Genomic DNA, 15,275 nt, shown 5'->3' with positions numbered 1-15,275 from the left:
AGCCCTCAGCTTCTCCCCAAAGTCGGTTCCAAAGGTCTCTCCCCCCACTACTCTACCCCTTAAAATAATTTCTAGTCACACACAGGGCTACTGGAATTGCTCTGCAAGTGGAAGAAAAATTACCTTCTTTTCTACTGTCCCAGCCCACTGCCTGCCACATGAAATAAAAGGTTAGCCCTTCAGAGAGAGAGAGAATCATTGTAAAATGAGACCCTGGGAAGCAAGATCAAATTAGGGGAAAGCAGGGCATAAATCTTACCTTACTTATTTTGTTGTGCCTTCTGTGGTAATGGTCTCTCTTTGTGTGCAACATTAACATGTTGTGTGAGATCTTTTTAGATTCCTCTGAAAAACCTAAGCATTTTTGTGGGAATGTTGTCTGCTTGGAAGGGAATGACGATGTAACTCTGGCACATTTCTCTGAAATGGTCATGATTTCTGTGGAGTGTTGTAAATTCTGAAAATAGGGAACTGAAGAAGGTAGAAGAGTGGCTGAAAGTTTAAAAAAATGATGTGCTGTGCTCCAGTGCACAGAGCACGATGAGGCCTATAGAAAAGCAACTTGAAAACTTTGGTGAAACAAGCTGTGAGTAGTTGAAGGTGCCTCTGGGCAAGAGTAGCTTCTGCTTCAGTGATTAGGTGGGTTCTTTCCAACCGTTTCCAGCACTGAAACAAATATCGTTTATATTCACTGTAACAAGTTATAGTCTTTGTTAGAAAGTTCATAAAAATAACCTAGTCTGTTCTGTTTCTCTTTCTCCTATTATCCAAGGCCAGGTGTTAGCACTGAGATCATGTCTTGTTTAAACCACAGTTTCCAATTATATCAGAACTGGGAAACCATGATTTAATGCCTCCTTAGCAACCTGCTTTCACTTCCTGATTAGGAAACTGAAATTCCAGTACAGTTTTCTTGTCCAGAGGTAATGTGAAACTGGCTTAAACAAGCTGGGTCCACCGAGGACCAGAGGGAAAGTTCTGTTCTTGGGTGAATAACCACAGTTGAGATTTTTATGTCTGAATCAGGCCCAAATCTCACTGACCTCACTAAACATGCATAGGATTGGGCAGTAAGACAGAGATATCTCTAATTGCTTCTGCTAAAGTCAACAAGCAATTTGTAGGCATCGTGATGCATAACTTATGCTCTGAAGAATTATTTTCCTGTTGTGAGTGTGTCGCAAAGGATAGCTAATGCTGATTATTGATTTAAGAGACATGCACAAGCCAGCTGTGAACCTGTGGGTAAAAAAGTGGCTTTTCCTGTTTCTGTATTTGATTTTCATGTTCAATTTCATGCTGATAAATATGTGTAAGCCTTCTGTAGATCTTTGATAACCAGTGGCCATCACATAACCCCACACTCGTACGCAAAATGTTCCAATATAAAATAGTTGTAATACTGGGAGGCCTTCAAGGAAATAAAAGGTAGTTTTAATTTCAAGTTGCTGTGTTTTCAACTATATTCCTTGAGTACTTGGTAGAATTTATTTTCAGAATAGGCATTGATCTAAATTACTTCAACCAATGATCAATGAACATAAAACACATGCATAGTCTACATGAAAAAGATGCATTGGATGCCTTCAGCTTGAATAATTCAGCACTACATCTGATGGCCAGGATACACTGCATCAGTGGAAAACACCATAATGTCCTCACCCTTCTTTTTCCCCCTTGGTTTAGAATCCAATATTCAATTCATACTCAGGAGTTCTGTAAATGGAGAACAGTATTAGAAAGTAAAAATCAAAATTACATAACTAACCATATAATAATAAGGAAAATAGCTGAAACATTGTCTTAGCACCAGGGGAGCAATCATTATTGAATGAAACAGCTAGGCCTAGTTCAGATGAAGCAAGAAAGAGGGCTGGGTGATGGGAATTTGCTCAGATTTTGGATTATGCTTCCAGCAGTTTCATGCAATGGAGACAGGATAGATTCCTGCAGAATCCCCAAGAGATCTCCCAGAGGCAAGGAGAGCAATCTCACAGAATCACCTTCTTAGATCTCATGGAGGTAAAGTGCTGCACAGCAGTGCCCCCTGCTCCCAACCCAGGGAGCTTTCAGACAGCAGCTGAATTTGGAAATGTGTCACTATGATGTCACAAATGGATCGTTGTCGGTAGGGCATTTTTAACTATCTCTCCCCCCCCCCACCCCGGATAAGAGTAAAACTGGATTAAATGGGGAGGGGAAAATACAGGCTGGCATTCTAATGCCAAAAACATTGCATGGAAATCAAGCACTGCTAGCAGATGTTTTTGTTTTGTTTTGTTTTCCAATGTATTTCTTATCAATAAAAACTTTGGTGTGCCATGAGCAAATTTCATGCCTGTGGGTCTATCTCCGGCAGCATGCCCCCCAATATGCTGCAGGGGGAAAGAGGGATGCACATCTTTTGGGACATCCCATGGTCCAATTGGAATCCAAGAGGGCTTCTGTAATTCCAGGACATACCGATTAACGTGGGGCTGTTGAGAGGTATGCAGCTGTGGTTTAGCTGCTACCAATTACAGCTTCTGGGTTAGGTCAGGAAAAAGTCCAAGCCATTCATTGGCTCAATGGTAGAGAGGTTTCTCCTTGAGTCACTGACAACTGCTGATGGCAGGGGGTGGGGAGAGATGGTGCACTTTCTAACCCAGTGCTTCTGTCATTGCTGTCTCCATTGGTGTTTCAGGCTTTGTAGCCCAGGCCAGACTGTGTTCATATTTTCTTTTTATGGAAGTTATCATTAAGAGCTCTAACTAAAAGATCATTTATTTACCCAGAATCAAGTAATTCTCCCTAGTTCTTTTTGTTACGACACCTTACGTGTGCTGTTGATCTAGTGACAATACTACCGTGTTTTTACACGAATGGCATTCATATGCTGTTGTGAATTCCTGCTCCCCCCCCAAGTAACTTAGAAAAGAGTGAATGTGCCATAGGACACCCTTGCAAGTAGTAATTGTGGGAATGGTTGCTTACTGCATGCTGCTTTTGTCTGAGATTTCCTCCCTACTTTCTGCTCCCCATTGGCCACCGTGCTCTTTGAAGCATCCATCTTGGCTGTTTGAACCCATAACTGGAATGTGAGATGCAGCTTTCTGCCTGAAAACACAGCATACCCCTGTTGTTAAACACAAAGCTGTTTTCTTCTTCTTCTGGCCTTAAAGAGTCAGAAGTCCTTTAGGGTGAGAAAGATGCAAAGCAGCCAGTGTTGCAGGCACATACCCTCTGCGAGAGAATTCCACAGAATCCAGACTCGCTTTCTTCACTAACATGTTCATAAAACTTGAAATAGGTAGCTTGCAGCTTCCCTTTTATTCTAGACAGGTTTAAGTATGCAGTTGACACTTGTACTGTGGAATCACCACATGTTTCACTGACTCTGGCAGCCTTACTGCTGTCATATATTTGCATGGATGAACCGTTCTCAAACAGTTTCTCCAATGTATTAGAACAAACGTGCTTTTCTTCAGTACCAGGAATGTAGGTTTTGCCTTCCCAGCTATCCTCCTTTCCTCCCAAAGATTGTGGCAGTGGCAAATGAAACCCTGCTTCATTTCTGAGTCCCTTTGAGTTCTGCACCAGAACAATGACAAGACTATGGCATTATCAGTGGCCCAAGTTGGAGGAAGCAAAAGCCATTCCTTGGCTCCAGCACATTCTGAATTTCCAGCATTCCACATACCTGGCTGGGGGCTGTGCCACATTTCAAGGAGAAGCTGACTGTGATTAAATGGATTACTCTGATGGGATCCTTCCCAGTACTGAGTATAGCAAAACTGATTATCTGTGATATGATCAGTGCTGGCTCAGGACATTTTGCTGTCTGAAGCATAACACCAAATGGTGTATCCCCTAGGGTGGCCACTTCTGCATCACTAAAAAAGAAAAAAATGTATCACCAGGGGCAGGGGAGGACACAGATTTACATAATATTTGTATATGCTAATTCATATAAATAGATGGAAATTTGAACGTGTGTCTGTGTGTGTTGTATATATCTTTAAAATGTGATACATCTCATCACATTGGGCAAGACTATAACTAGGTGATCTGCAAGTCTGCTCAATCTTCTGTCCAGGCATTAAATATAACAGGCAATTTCAAAGACCCGCCTCTCCCTTATAGTTATTTAATTCTGAACTGGACTTGGACCAAACAAAACAAATTCCTTCCAGTAGCACCTTAAAGACCAACTAAGTCAGTTCTTGGTATGAGCTTTCGTGTGCATGCACACTTCTTCAGATACACTGAAACAGAAGTTTCCAGACCCTTCTATATAGTGAGAAGGTGGGGAGGGGTATTACTCAGAAGGGTGGTGGGATTGGGTGATTGGCAGATAGCTGTGATAAGCCTGTTACAGATAGGTAGCCGTGTTGGTCTGCCATAGTCAAAACAAAACAAATTCCTTCCAGTAGCATCTGCCAATCACCCAATCCCACCACCCTTCTGAGTAATACCCCTCCCCACCTTCTCACTATATAGAAGGGTCTGGAAACTTCTGTTTCAGTGTATCTGAAGAAGTGTGCATGCACACGAAAGCTCATACCAAGAACTGACTTAGTTGGTCTTTAAGGTGCTACTGGAAGGAATTTGTTTTGTTTTGACTATGGCAGACCAACACGGCTACCTATCTGTAACTGGACTTGGACCAGACAGTCTTCAAAATAGGGGATCGTTCTCAGCAGAGTAGGACACAGCACTACCATATCTCACCCCAGACTGGGAGGACCAAAACCTCTGGGAGGACCAGTTTCTGCCTTCACCTATTCCCTGCTTCCTACTCTTTAATAGGGCCAGTTCCTGGATAGCGTATTGAGACCTTTGCAAGGTCCACTGGTTTGGTTTCTTCTCACTAGTGCAAAATTTCTAGTTTCCAGTCTGCAATACTACCTTCTAATTTGGAAGGCCTTCACCCTAATAATAAACTCTGTTTAGTGAAGGAAATACACTTTCTACTTGTTTAGGGGACATTATCTTCAGTCTAGCAGTGAAAACAACTGCTGGTTTTCTACCATAGTTCACAACTGGACAAAGTCCTGCTCCTCCCAGTTCATCCTGTTTTCTGAGTCCTGATCCCAGCAGGCAATTCTGAATCGCTACCCATTGTTTATTTACATGTTACTTTTCTGCCTGGGGAATTTTGTATTTCAATGTTACCATTGTCTGTGGCTGTTTACCCCCTGGATGCGTGTGGTTTACATGTTAGTATTCTGTATGATTAAAGAAATGGAAGGAACACAATACCCTGAGCACCCTACTCATAAACAGGGGCAAAGTGCTAGAGATGTGGTGCCTTTGTTTAGAAGTAGGTTGCAGAATGTTTGGGGTTCCTTCCTTCAGCACATGATACAGAAATACTTTGCTAGCCTGTCACTGAGAGAAACTAATCTTACTACAGAATCTGTTCTGGAAGTCCGTTTGACTTCCAAAACGTTCAAAAACCAAATCGCAGCTTCTGATTGGCTGCAGAAAGCTCATGCAGCCAATCAGAAGCCACAGAGGCCCCTTCAGACGTTCGGGTTCCAAAAAAAATGTTTGCAAACCGGAACAATCACTTCCAGGTTTGCGGCATTCAGGAGCCAAAACGTCTGAGTTTCAGGGCGTTCGGGATCCAAGGTACGACTGTATTACAACTGTAACTCCCATTTACAATGCATTTAAACATATATACTCAGAAGTCCTACTACAATCAATGGGTCTTATTCCCAGGTAAATGGATATTATGCAAGTAGCCTTTACATTTTTAAAGGTTTTTTTTAAAAGGAAACTGTCTTTAACTTTGATATTTTTGGTAGAATAAGATGAAATTTGTAGACATGGTAGCCCTTTCTGAGGTGATGAATGCTGCCAACGTTTAGCAGATAAATGCTGCTACACTCTAGATAGATATATGCAGGTTTTTGTGTGCAATGGGACTTTCTTTAAGGAGAGATCCATTTACCCGTCTATGGTTTGGTTGTGTGTAGAATTTATATGAAAATCGCATATATGATCGAGGTGTCTCTGGTTAAATAATATTGGGGGAAAATCAGAAGGAAAATGACAGAAGTCTTTGAACAACAGCTTTCTTTGGGTGGGCGGATGGAGTTCATTTATCCTCCACCATGACTTTGGAGGGAATTTTAATAACAACACACGTCACAGAGTGTACCCTAGATAAGAAAGCTGCAACATTTAAGCATTGGTACAGTAGCTAAGGAGTTATGATGAATGAAAGTGTTTGAGAGGTTTTGTTTGTTTGCTTCCTCCTCAATTGACATTAAGGTTCCTTCAGCATCCATCACAAAGCACCTTTACTGGAAATAAAAAAGGAAAGCCTTGGTGAAGTTATCGTTAACTGGAAATAGAGCGCCTGGGAATAACAGTTTTAAAGAGACAAACAGTCTGAATCTGATGTGGCTCCAGGGTTTTAGGAGCAGCCTGATTCACTTTTCCTCAGGAAAACACCGTTTTACCTTGGAAGAGTCCCAGATCTCTCTGAAGCTGCCTGATTCATTTTAGGTTTTGGAATCTGTCCAGACCCAATACGCACTTCTACTAATTACTTTATTCTGTTATACATCAATGTAATTTTCACTTTAGAATAGTGTGTTAGTTTACAATTCTGAGATTCACATTCTGCATCCACCTGTAGTTGAAAATTTCATTGAAGATATGATTTGTCCATTCAATAACCAAAAAAAAAAAAAAAAAAAAAAAGTGTTACAAGAGGGATAAAACTCTGTTTTTGTTGTTTGGAATTTTTTTTAAAAAGGAATAAATCAGAGATGTTCGGGTCCATTTGCAAGCCTTTTCAAGAATTGCTCTAAAATTAAACAGGCACCTGACCCATATGCAAAAACCCATTCCTTTGCACCCTAAATAAAATTTTAATCAAATTTATGTTAATTTTTTTTATCCTTTTCCCAAACTGATTGTAAAAATAAAAGTGCAAGAAAATTCACATTTAAATACGTAAAGTATTTTCCTCCCCTAATATGCATATAAAAGCATATTCTGCTATGTTGTCTTTGAGCCAAAAACTACATTAGAGTACATGGGAAGTGTGAAAGCCAATAGATAAACCAAGTTCTAAGCCACACTTTAGGCCCCATCTGCATTATACATTGAAAAGTGTATCATACCACTTTAAGCACTCATGGCTTCCCACAAAGAATCCCGAGAAATGTAGTTAAGTGTGCTGAGAGTTGCTAGGTGTCTCCCATTCCCTCTCACAGAGCTACAGTGTGGTTTAACTGTCAATCCCTCTTCCTACGGAACTCAGGGAATTGTAGATCTGCGATGGGGAAAAGGGGTTCCTGGAGGAGTGGGAGCAGGTATGTTCTCAGAATTTTTAGAGAACAAATTCATCAGGCATCCCTGCCAGAATTGCTATTAACGATTATCGCCCGCCTCTACCACACAAGTAGAAAATTTATCTATTTGTAATTAGCAAAGAGCGGGGCTTTTTTTCAGCCGGAACTCAGTTCTGGCACCTCTCAGGTGGGCGCCATTGCCCTTCTAAGAGAGCGAGGGAGGTGTTCATGGTGTGTTCCAGCACCTCTTTTTCTAGAGAAATAGGACTGGCCAAGGGAAAGACAGACAAGCAGACACATCTGTTCTATGAACTATACCAATTCCTATTCCCCAGTCCACACACTATCTCTAAATCTAGTCTGTTTCCACACATTCAGCCTACGCTGGAGATGTTGCAGTAGTTTTTTTTTGTAAAGCAGAAGAAGCCTGGAATTTTGCAAAATGAAATGAAAAGGTATCCATTTTTAAAATTTATTTTTTTGCAAATAGCCTCCTTGGCCAATTAGCCAACACGATTGCCCCTAACATTCATGCATACCTTATACTAGCTAGCACGATCAATCTTTTCCTCCATTTGCGGAGCTTGTTGAAAACACACGCTGGACTGTGAGTAAAGATATTTTTAACTATTACATCCACCTCCCCTTCTTGGTAATCTATTCCTTTAGGGAAGGGCAGGCCAAACTGGTCAGCTGCTTGGCTCCTACATTCTGGAAAACTCCGAAGAATTCTCCAGCAAGCCTCTGGGGCAAAGCAAACTTTTCCCCAAAGAATAAGGGCTTCTGAGAGACTTTGCCACATAAGGGCCTGTCAGAGGCTCTGAGCAGGCATCAGTTGACAGGGAAATCTTTGCCTCCCAACAGATGGCCAGGCTTTTCATTTCAGCAGGCAGGAGACCGAGCTCAGGATTCTGCCAGCATTCCACGCGGCAGGGCCAGCTTAGGGCAAGAGGGATTTAATGTCCATGCCCTTCATAGCTGGCGAGCTAAACGATGAGCTGCTGACAGGAGAGCCATCGAGTGCTCATCCACAAAATGTAAGATCCCGAACTTCTCTACCCCCCCCCCCAGCCCCGGCCGCATTTCATTTTTCTTTGGTAGAATTAAAGTCCTCTTTGCTGGCCTCTCAGAATCCATTTTGGCACAAATACAAACCACCTCTTGGTGGCAAGCAGTTGTCTGGATTTGAGATGCCATTATTTGTGCTGACAGTTCTTTCTGCACATTCAAAGTCACAGCTGGCCATTAGAGGCTTAGAAAGCCCTCCCCCCCCCCCTGGTCTGCAAACACCAGCTAGTGCCAGTTTACTGATATTGGATATCAGGCTGCACTTGACGGGACAATGCAGTAACTTATGTCTGTCTTTAATTTAGTGTAAACAAACAGAGCCCTTCCAGCCCTCCTTTCATCTATGCTGGGGCTTCTTTGCAAGTGTTTATAACACACAATCTGGAGTAGACACATTTACATGTATGGTGTATATATATATATATATATATATATATATATATATATATATATTTCTCTCATTTTCAAAACATATTGGCTATATTCTCATCATTAAACTAATCAACCCATACGTGAAGATTTAACAACTACCCCAAATAGTTCATGCTCTTCCCTAGTTATGCTAGAATTTCATGTATTTATGGTTGTGTTTTGGTCGAGACCTCCTTCTGGTTTATTTTTTTAAGTTGAGGTGTTTCCTGCCCCCCCCCATTAAGAAAGTAGCCCATAATCTGTGGCCAGCTGTTCCTCAATCTCTAATGGTGAAAAACAGGGAAATATTTTTTCCTTTGGTTTCTGTCTCTTTGCTTTATAAAACACAGCATTGTTTCTTGGCAAACTGTGCCAGGGACATGAGACTGCTCCACTGATTTGCGCATAGTGGGGAACTCAAAGTATCCTGCATTTAAGCCTTTTGTGTACTGCTATTTCTGTAAGCAAAGCTAAATTTCTTCTTCACTTTTCCTTTCTGGGTGTAGGTAATTTGCTTAACTGTGTATTAATCAACACCCAAGCTGTAATCAAAAATTGGATTCTGCTGACAGCAATTTACAGACTGATTGAAGGTGTTCATTATTAGCACCAGAGTCTTTAGGGTATATCTCATTTGTTTATGGGAAGGAGTTAGGACACTGAAGTTGTTGGGCAAATCTGTGGCATCCTGTGGGTTTGGGAAGAAACCTTGCAACAGGTTTGTCCTAATACCAGGAAGCAGCAGGAGTGTCAGGAGAGCTTCGGAAGCTGTACTTATTTGTGAACAACTCAGCATTGCAGCTAAGAGCTGCTACATAGGTAAGACAGGCTCCAACTAGTTTCCACTGAGCTATGGAGGGAGCCATACCCAGGGAAGTGAGTTTCTATTACAGAACAAGCATGTCTCCATACAAAATCAAGTGCCTCTCTCATTTCACCAGCCCTTGAGCTGATCCTCTATAGGCCATATACGTTTGGCTTAGTTGTTCCTAGGGCACCGCTTCATCCCTACAGATGGCACTAAGTAGATGAGGGGCCTCCCACTTGAGGCAGGTAGTGTAGGAAAGGATGTGGGGTCCCCCCTTCTCTTTGCTTTGAGTGGCAGCTAGCTTCTCCCTCTGTGTTATTCTATAAGCCTCAGCCAAAAGGATGTTTCATGGGAGTAATAGGAAAGGGATATTTGTGTTCATGCTGGTATTAATAATTATCCATGAATGTTTGTGGCTGGAGCTCACCTTTTTAATACATATTAGTAGCATCCCTTTCCCTCCCCAGACAAAAATATAAACTGAATTATGCAACATGTTGTATTCTTTTGTTAGAATTAATTACAGATTAAAGTTTAGATTTTAAAGCAGCATGATGTACAACGTTGAAAAGAGTGCTCTGTGCACAAAGCATTGTATTGCTGTATAAAGTAACCACCAAAGTCTGTTGATGGTCTCTGATTTGAAATATGTATGTGGTTTGTGCTGTATATAGATGTTGTTGTAAACCACTTTGGTACTTTTTATATAGCGATATATATATACAGTATACAGTAGCATCTTGGCTTACTTTACCCCAGGGTAACATAAACTTGGGGTTGCGAAAGCGGTAAACCTGGAAGTGTTTCGCCGCTTGTGCATGCGCAGAAGCGGTCCCTCCAGTTGTGGAAACCAGTTGCGGGATCCAGCTGGAGTTCCGGAACGGATCCCATCCGCAACTCCAGGAACCACTGTGTGTGTGTGTGTGTGTGTGTAAATAATAATAATAATAATAATAATAATAATAATAATAATAATAAAATACAAACAAGCAACACTCAGTAGATCTGTTGAAATATTTTTGATATGTTTTATAATTTTCTGCTTGTTTGGGAAAAACTTCAGTAATAACCCTTAGAATGTAACCTGTACTGAGATACTGTAATATTTTTTAAATAGTGAATCAATTGATTTATCAGTTAAATGCAAGCTGCTGATTGACTACAACCTTTAATAAGTTGACAGCTCTAATTGCTGGCAAATTTAGTGAAAGAGGACTTCATCCTAGCTAGCACATTTTTTCTTTTGTTTGACAAGAGTCCATAGTAAGAACGCCTATTTAAGGCATCAAAGACCCCCCAACTGCATCTATATAATGGTATCTCCCCCATTTATTTAATTATGTTTTCCTGTTGTGTATTAATTTCCATTCATTACTGTAGTACGGGAGTAGGGTGAGTGAACAATCTTGTTTCTGCTGTGGGCTCATTCCATCACAGGTCATGGCAGGATGAGAGTGGGTGGAGCTAGTGATGACTATAGGCAGAGCCAGAGACAGAAGTATTCTGGAATAACTAAAATAAATAAAGGTCACCTGCTTCAATTTTCACATTGGCTACCACAGATTAGAATACCCAATTTTATGCATGTCTCCCCAGAAGTGAAGCCTACTGGGTTTGATGAGGTTACTCTCAAATATACAGAGGCTTTAAAAAAGAAGAAATACAACAGATCAACACAGTGACAGTACTTTCTGACGTGTGTGTGTGTGTCCGTGTCCCCATGTGCGGGTGTGTTGCAGCTACCTACCAGTCTGTTTTCAGATAGTTTCAGTGCAGGGGTGAAAACATCTCCCCTAAGACATATGACAAGAAAAAACAAGTAAACCAAGAACAACATCAACTTCTTCATACCACAGAGGGGACGAAAACAGTTTATAAAGCCAGAATAACTAGTAAGGAGACAAAATGGGAGGCAGAAACTCTGATAGGAGTTGGGGGTTTAGGATTTAGTGCTAGGAGTTGTTGAAGATGACATCTTTCATTGTTATTGCCAGTGACTGCCATCTCATCTCCATATTCCTCATACTTTTAAAATGCACTGAAAGGATAATACGATTGAATAATACTAACAACACTAGTATCATTACTAGGGCCATTTTTATATTAAGTAAAATGCATAATGATGGTAGCAGCAGTTTTGCAACCCAAGATGCAGGGCCACAGGTGAGAGAAGCAATGAAGCTGCAAGCTTACCTTGAGAGAACATTTAGTGTTTAACGCCTTATCTGAAATCACACGCACTCCCTGTACAGTATTACATGCACGAATGTTTTTCATCATAAACACATTTTGGAATTCTGTAAATTATAGTATGTGGGAGCCAGAATTGTGACAGTGAAAAATATGCCAATTTGTCGTCCCCAAATGCATAACTGTTTCAAGTAGTAGGGAAATATGATCATTTCCGGAATTCTGTAGTTGTGACTGCCAGCCGTCAGACTCCATGGAAATGGTGGCTTCATTTTCTCCTCTGTACCCTTGTTGTGTGATGAAAGTTTCAAGTGGTATGTTTTAGAAGACGGATAATGACTTTGCTTTTTGGCGGAATAATTTTGTGTTAAGTTTATGCCTATTTTTTCGGCTCATTGGTCTGGTGTGTTAGAACTGTGAGAGGACAGTCTTTATCCATGTGGTACATGTGGACAGACAATTTTATATAAATTGTTTGCTGGGTGAGCAAGGGGTGTATTGGAGCAACTTGTCAACAACTGGTTTACTCAACACGATATCCCTTTTCCAACAGGTTCTTCTTGAAATTTTTTCTTAAATGTAACCAGAACTGCCTAAAAAATGCAGGAAACCCTCGAGACATGCGAAGATTTCAGGTCAGTGTCTCTCCCCCCCCCCCCTTAAGATAAATAATGTTTAAATGATGTGGGCTGGGAAGATTGTCAACCTATGTAAAATGATTACATAGTTCTTTCGGAAAGTTATGTTTTGCATTTTATCGTTGTTCTTGGCATTTTATTTTGATGTATTTTCTGTGAGTCGCTTTGGTTCACCCTTTGAATGGGGAAAGGTGTGATATAAATTATAAAAAATAAATAAGAGTTGGGATATGGGGGGAAATGGCAAACAATTATGAAACAAACAAAAGTACCCTAATCTGCCCATATGTAGGTTTCCCCACCAGAAGAGACACAAGCCTCTTCTGCTGCAGTAAACTCAGATCTTTTATATCAATTGTCCATAAAGTTGGCCACACTTCTGTAAAACCTTTTTTTTTTTTTTTAATTTGGCCAAATGACAGTGGTGGAACAGCCTGGCACAATTTATTATTATTATTACTGTAACACCGCAAGATAAAAACAATAAATCACTTAAATACAAAAAATGTGGTTTATTTTGATGGGCAACCTTTATGGTATAATTTATTTATAAAGTATTTCTATACTGCTGGGTCATAAAATATATGGGTAATATGCTACATTAAAACAGAGAACTAGATAGTAACAAGATGTGGATTTTATACCTTCAGTGTTGGAAATGCAGGAGTAGGCTAGAATCAGTGCTTTTTTCTGGGGGGACGCAGGGGTATGCATACCCCTAAATATTTTGTGAATCTAAGTTTGGCCTCATTGAGGGGCAGTATTTCAATATAAGTAGGAAAATGAGAGTACCCCTAAACATTTTTTAAAAGAAAAAAAGCACTGGCTAGGATTATTTTAAGCCATAAGTGTTTGTGTATTTGTGTTGATTTCCCTTATTTTTAATATTTAGATCTTACATATGAGATAATGGAATTATTAGGCTAATAAGCACCCTATGCATACCTACTCAAAAGTACATCTCACATAGTTAAATGGGGCTTACATAAGGTTTATAATTCTAAACACACAAGTAGAAAGCCTCACTGAACACAGTGGGTCTCACTTTTGCGTAAACATGCATAGGACAGCCCTGTTAATTATGCACTTTTTGACTATCAGTGTGCCATATAATTAAGAAAAATGTAAATAGTGAAAAAAAGCCCAATTGTTTCAATATTTTCAGTTTAGAGATTACTTAAACATGGAGTAAAAGATGGAACATTCAGAACAGCTTTAACTGACTTTGAAAGCTAGTAAATAACCATTAAATTCTTAAAGGACTATTATCCAAAATTTATTGTCAATTGTTCCGTTAATTACCACTCTGGACTTAATTTGAAGCTAAGTTGGAAAAAATGCTTGATAGAACTCTTACAGCGTATGGTTGGAACAAAATCTTTGCTAAGCTTTTACCCATATTCAATTTCTGTAATATGAGAGAGAGTCATTAGGAAACTATTCATAGGTCATTTCCTAACTGCCTATAGGTTGGATAGAGTAGTTCTTCTTCCTTGGTGATCACTCATAGCCAAGTAAGATTGTCTTCCATAAACACGGTTTTAACTATGAGTCCGTAAGTGACTTTGGAGGCCAATTCTGGATCCACAAGTCCTTCCACAGTGGCGACATTGGTTTCCGGGTGGGAGTTGATCACAGTGTGGATTTGCCAAGCGTGCCTTCCTCTTAGCACGTTTCTAGCTTGCATTCTGAATTCGAGTGTCTGCAGAGCCCATGACACCTTTGGTAAAAGCTGTTCTCCAATTGGAGCACTCGCAGGCAAGTGTTTCCCAATTGTTGGTGTTTATACTCCATTTTTTAAAAAATTGCCTTGAGACAGTCTTTCAACCTCTTTTGTTGACCACCAGTGTTACACTTTCCATTTTTAAGTTCAGAATAGAATAGTTGCTTTGGAAGACGATAATCAGGCATCTGCACAACATGCTTTACCCTCTGCATATTTTTCTGTTTATTTATTTAAAACCTTTATATGCCACCTTATATCAATGATTTCAAGGCAGTTTGCAGAAACAAAAACAAGTAAAGCAAATAGTGTTGAGAACACTCTGGTCCCAATAGCTGGGACATACTCAGGTGTGTGAGGGTAGATGAGAAGATATGTTGTTGCAGCAGTTGAGCATTTCTGACCTGTTCCAGAGTTCCCAGCTTCTGGCATGGGGACTGGCTCCAGGATGAGGGAGTCAGCAGTGGAACCACCTGGAGCAGGGAGTGACTGATAAGATAATTGCTCCAGCAAAGCCCCAGGGTGGTCTATGTTACTGCCTGATAAGCAGCATCTCCTGACCCACCCTGCACTGCTGCATGCTTAGAGTAGGAGCATTGAGGAGAAGACCTGGTGGTCCAGCAGTTTTTGTAGTGGATGCAGTGTTGAACTTCAGTGCAGACTGGAATATCTAGGGCTAGACTAACTTACCTCAGATTGGGTAAGATCTTACACTTTCCTGAGCTCCTTGAAGGAATGTGCAATAAATAAATAAATAAAGCGAACGCCGTATTTATGACCGTAAGTTTGTATTTCCCTCACAGTTAATGTCATGTTACCTGGAAGCGGAACAGTTTTGTTTGACTAGCTTTTGTTTTCCAGGCCATATAATTTCTCCTATTTCCACATGGAATTTGCAGATTTCTACATAGCATTCTTAAGGGCCTCCCATCTGTTTCCCTTCCATCTCTGCCACTGTTGCCTCGTATTTATTAAACATCGGTTATTCTGTAAGAATATCCTCCAGTCAGACATGCTCTCGCAAACAGGGCAATCTAGCGTGAACAGCCAGGACCACAGTCTGTCAAAGCAACAGTTTGTGCTTACCTACGTGCTGCCAGTTTGCAACTCCCCCAAGATGTGAGCTGATTTTCATATGGTAATAC

At 40.6% G+C, this 15,275-nt stretch overlaps 1 protein-coding gene across 8 annotated transcripts in view; it reads left to right on the top strand.

Annotated features, from left to right (window-relative positions):
• EBF1 (EBF transcription factor 1) overlaps positions 1-15,275 on the top strand; it is a 377,261-nt gene that overhangs the window by 234,767 nt on the left and 127,219 nt on the right. For all 8 annotated transcript variants that reach the window (XM_081851539.1, XM_081851535.1, XM_081851538.1 and 5 more), the window contains exon 7: positions 12,323-12,404. In XM_081851539.1, coding sequence (XP_081707665.1) covers positions 12,323-12,404 — 82 coding nt within the window. The remainder of the gene's footprint in view (positions 1-12,322; positions 12,405-15,275) is intronic.

Source organism: Podarcis erhardii (genome assembly GCF_964252035.2).
Source record: "Podarcis erhardii genome assembly, chromosome: 2".
Taxonomy (NCBI): domain Eukaryota; kingdom Metazoa; phylum Chordata; class Lepidosauria; order Squamata; family Lacertidae; genus Podarcis; species Podarcis erhardii.
This window is presented reverse-complemented; position numbering and strand designations above follow the sequence as displayed.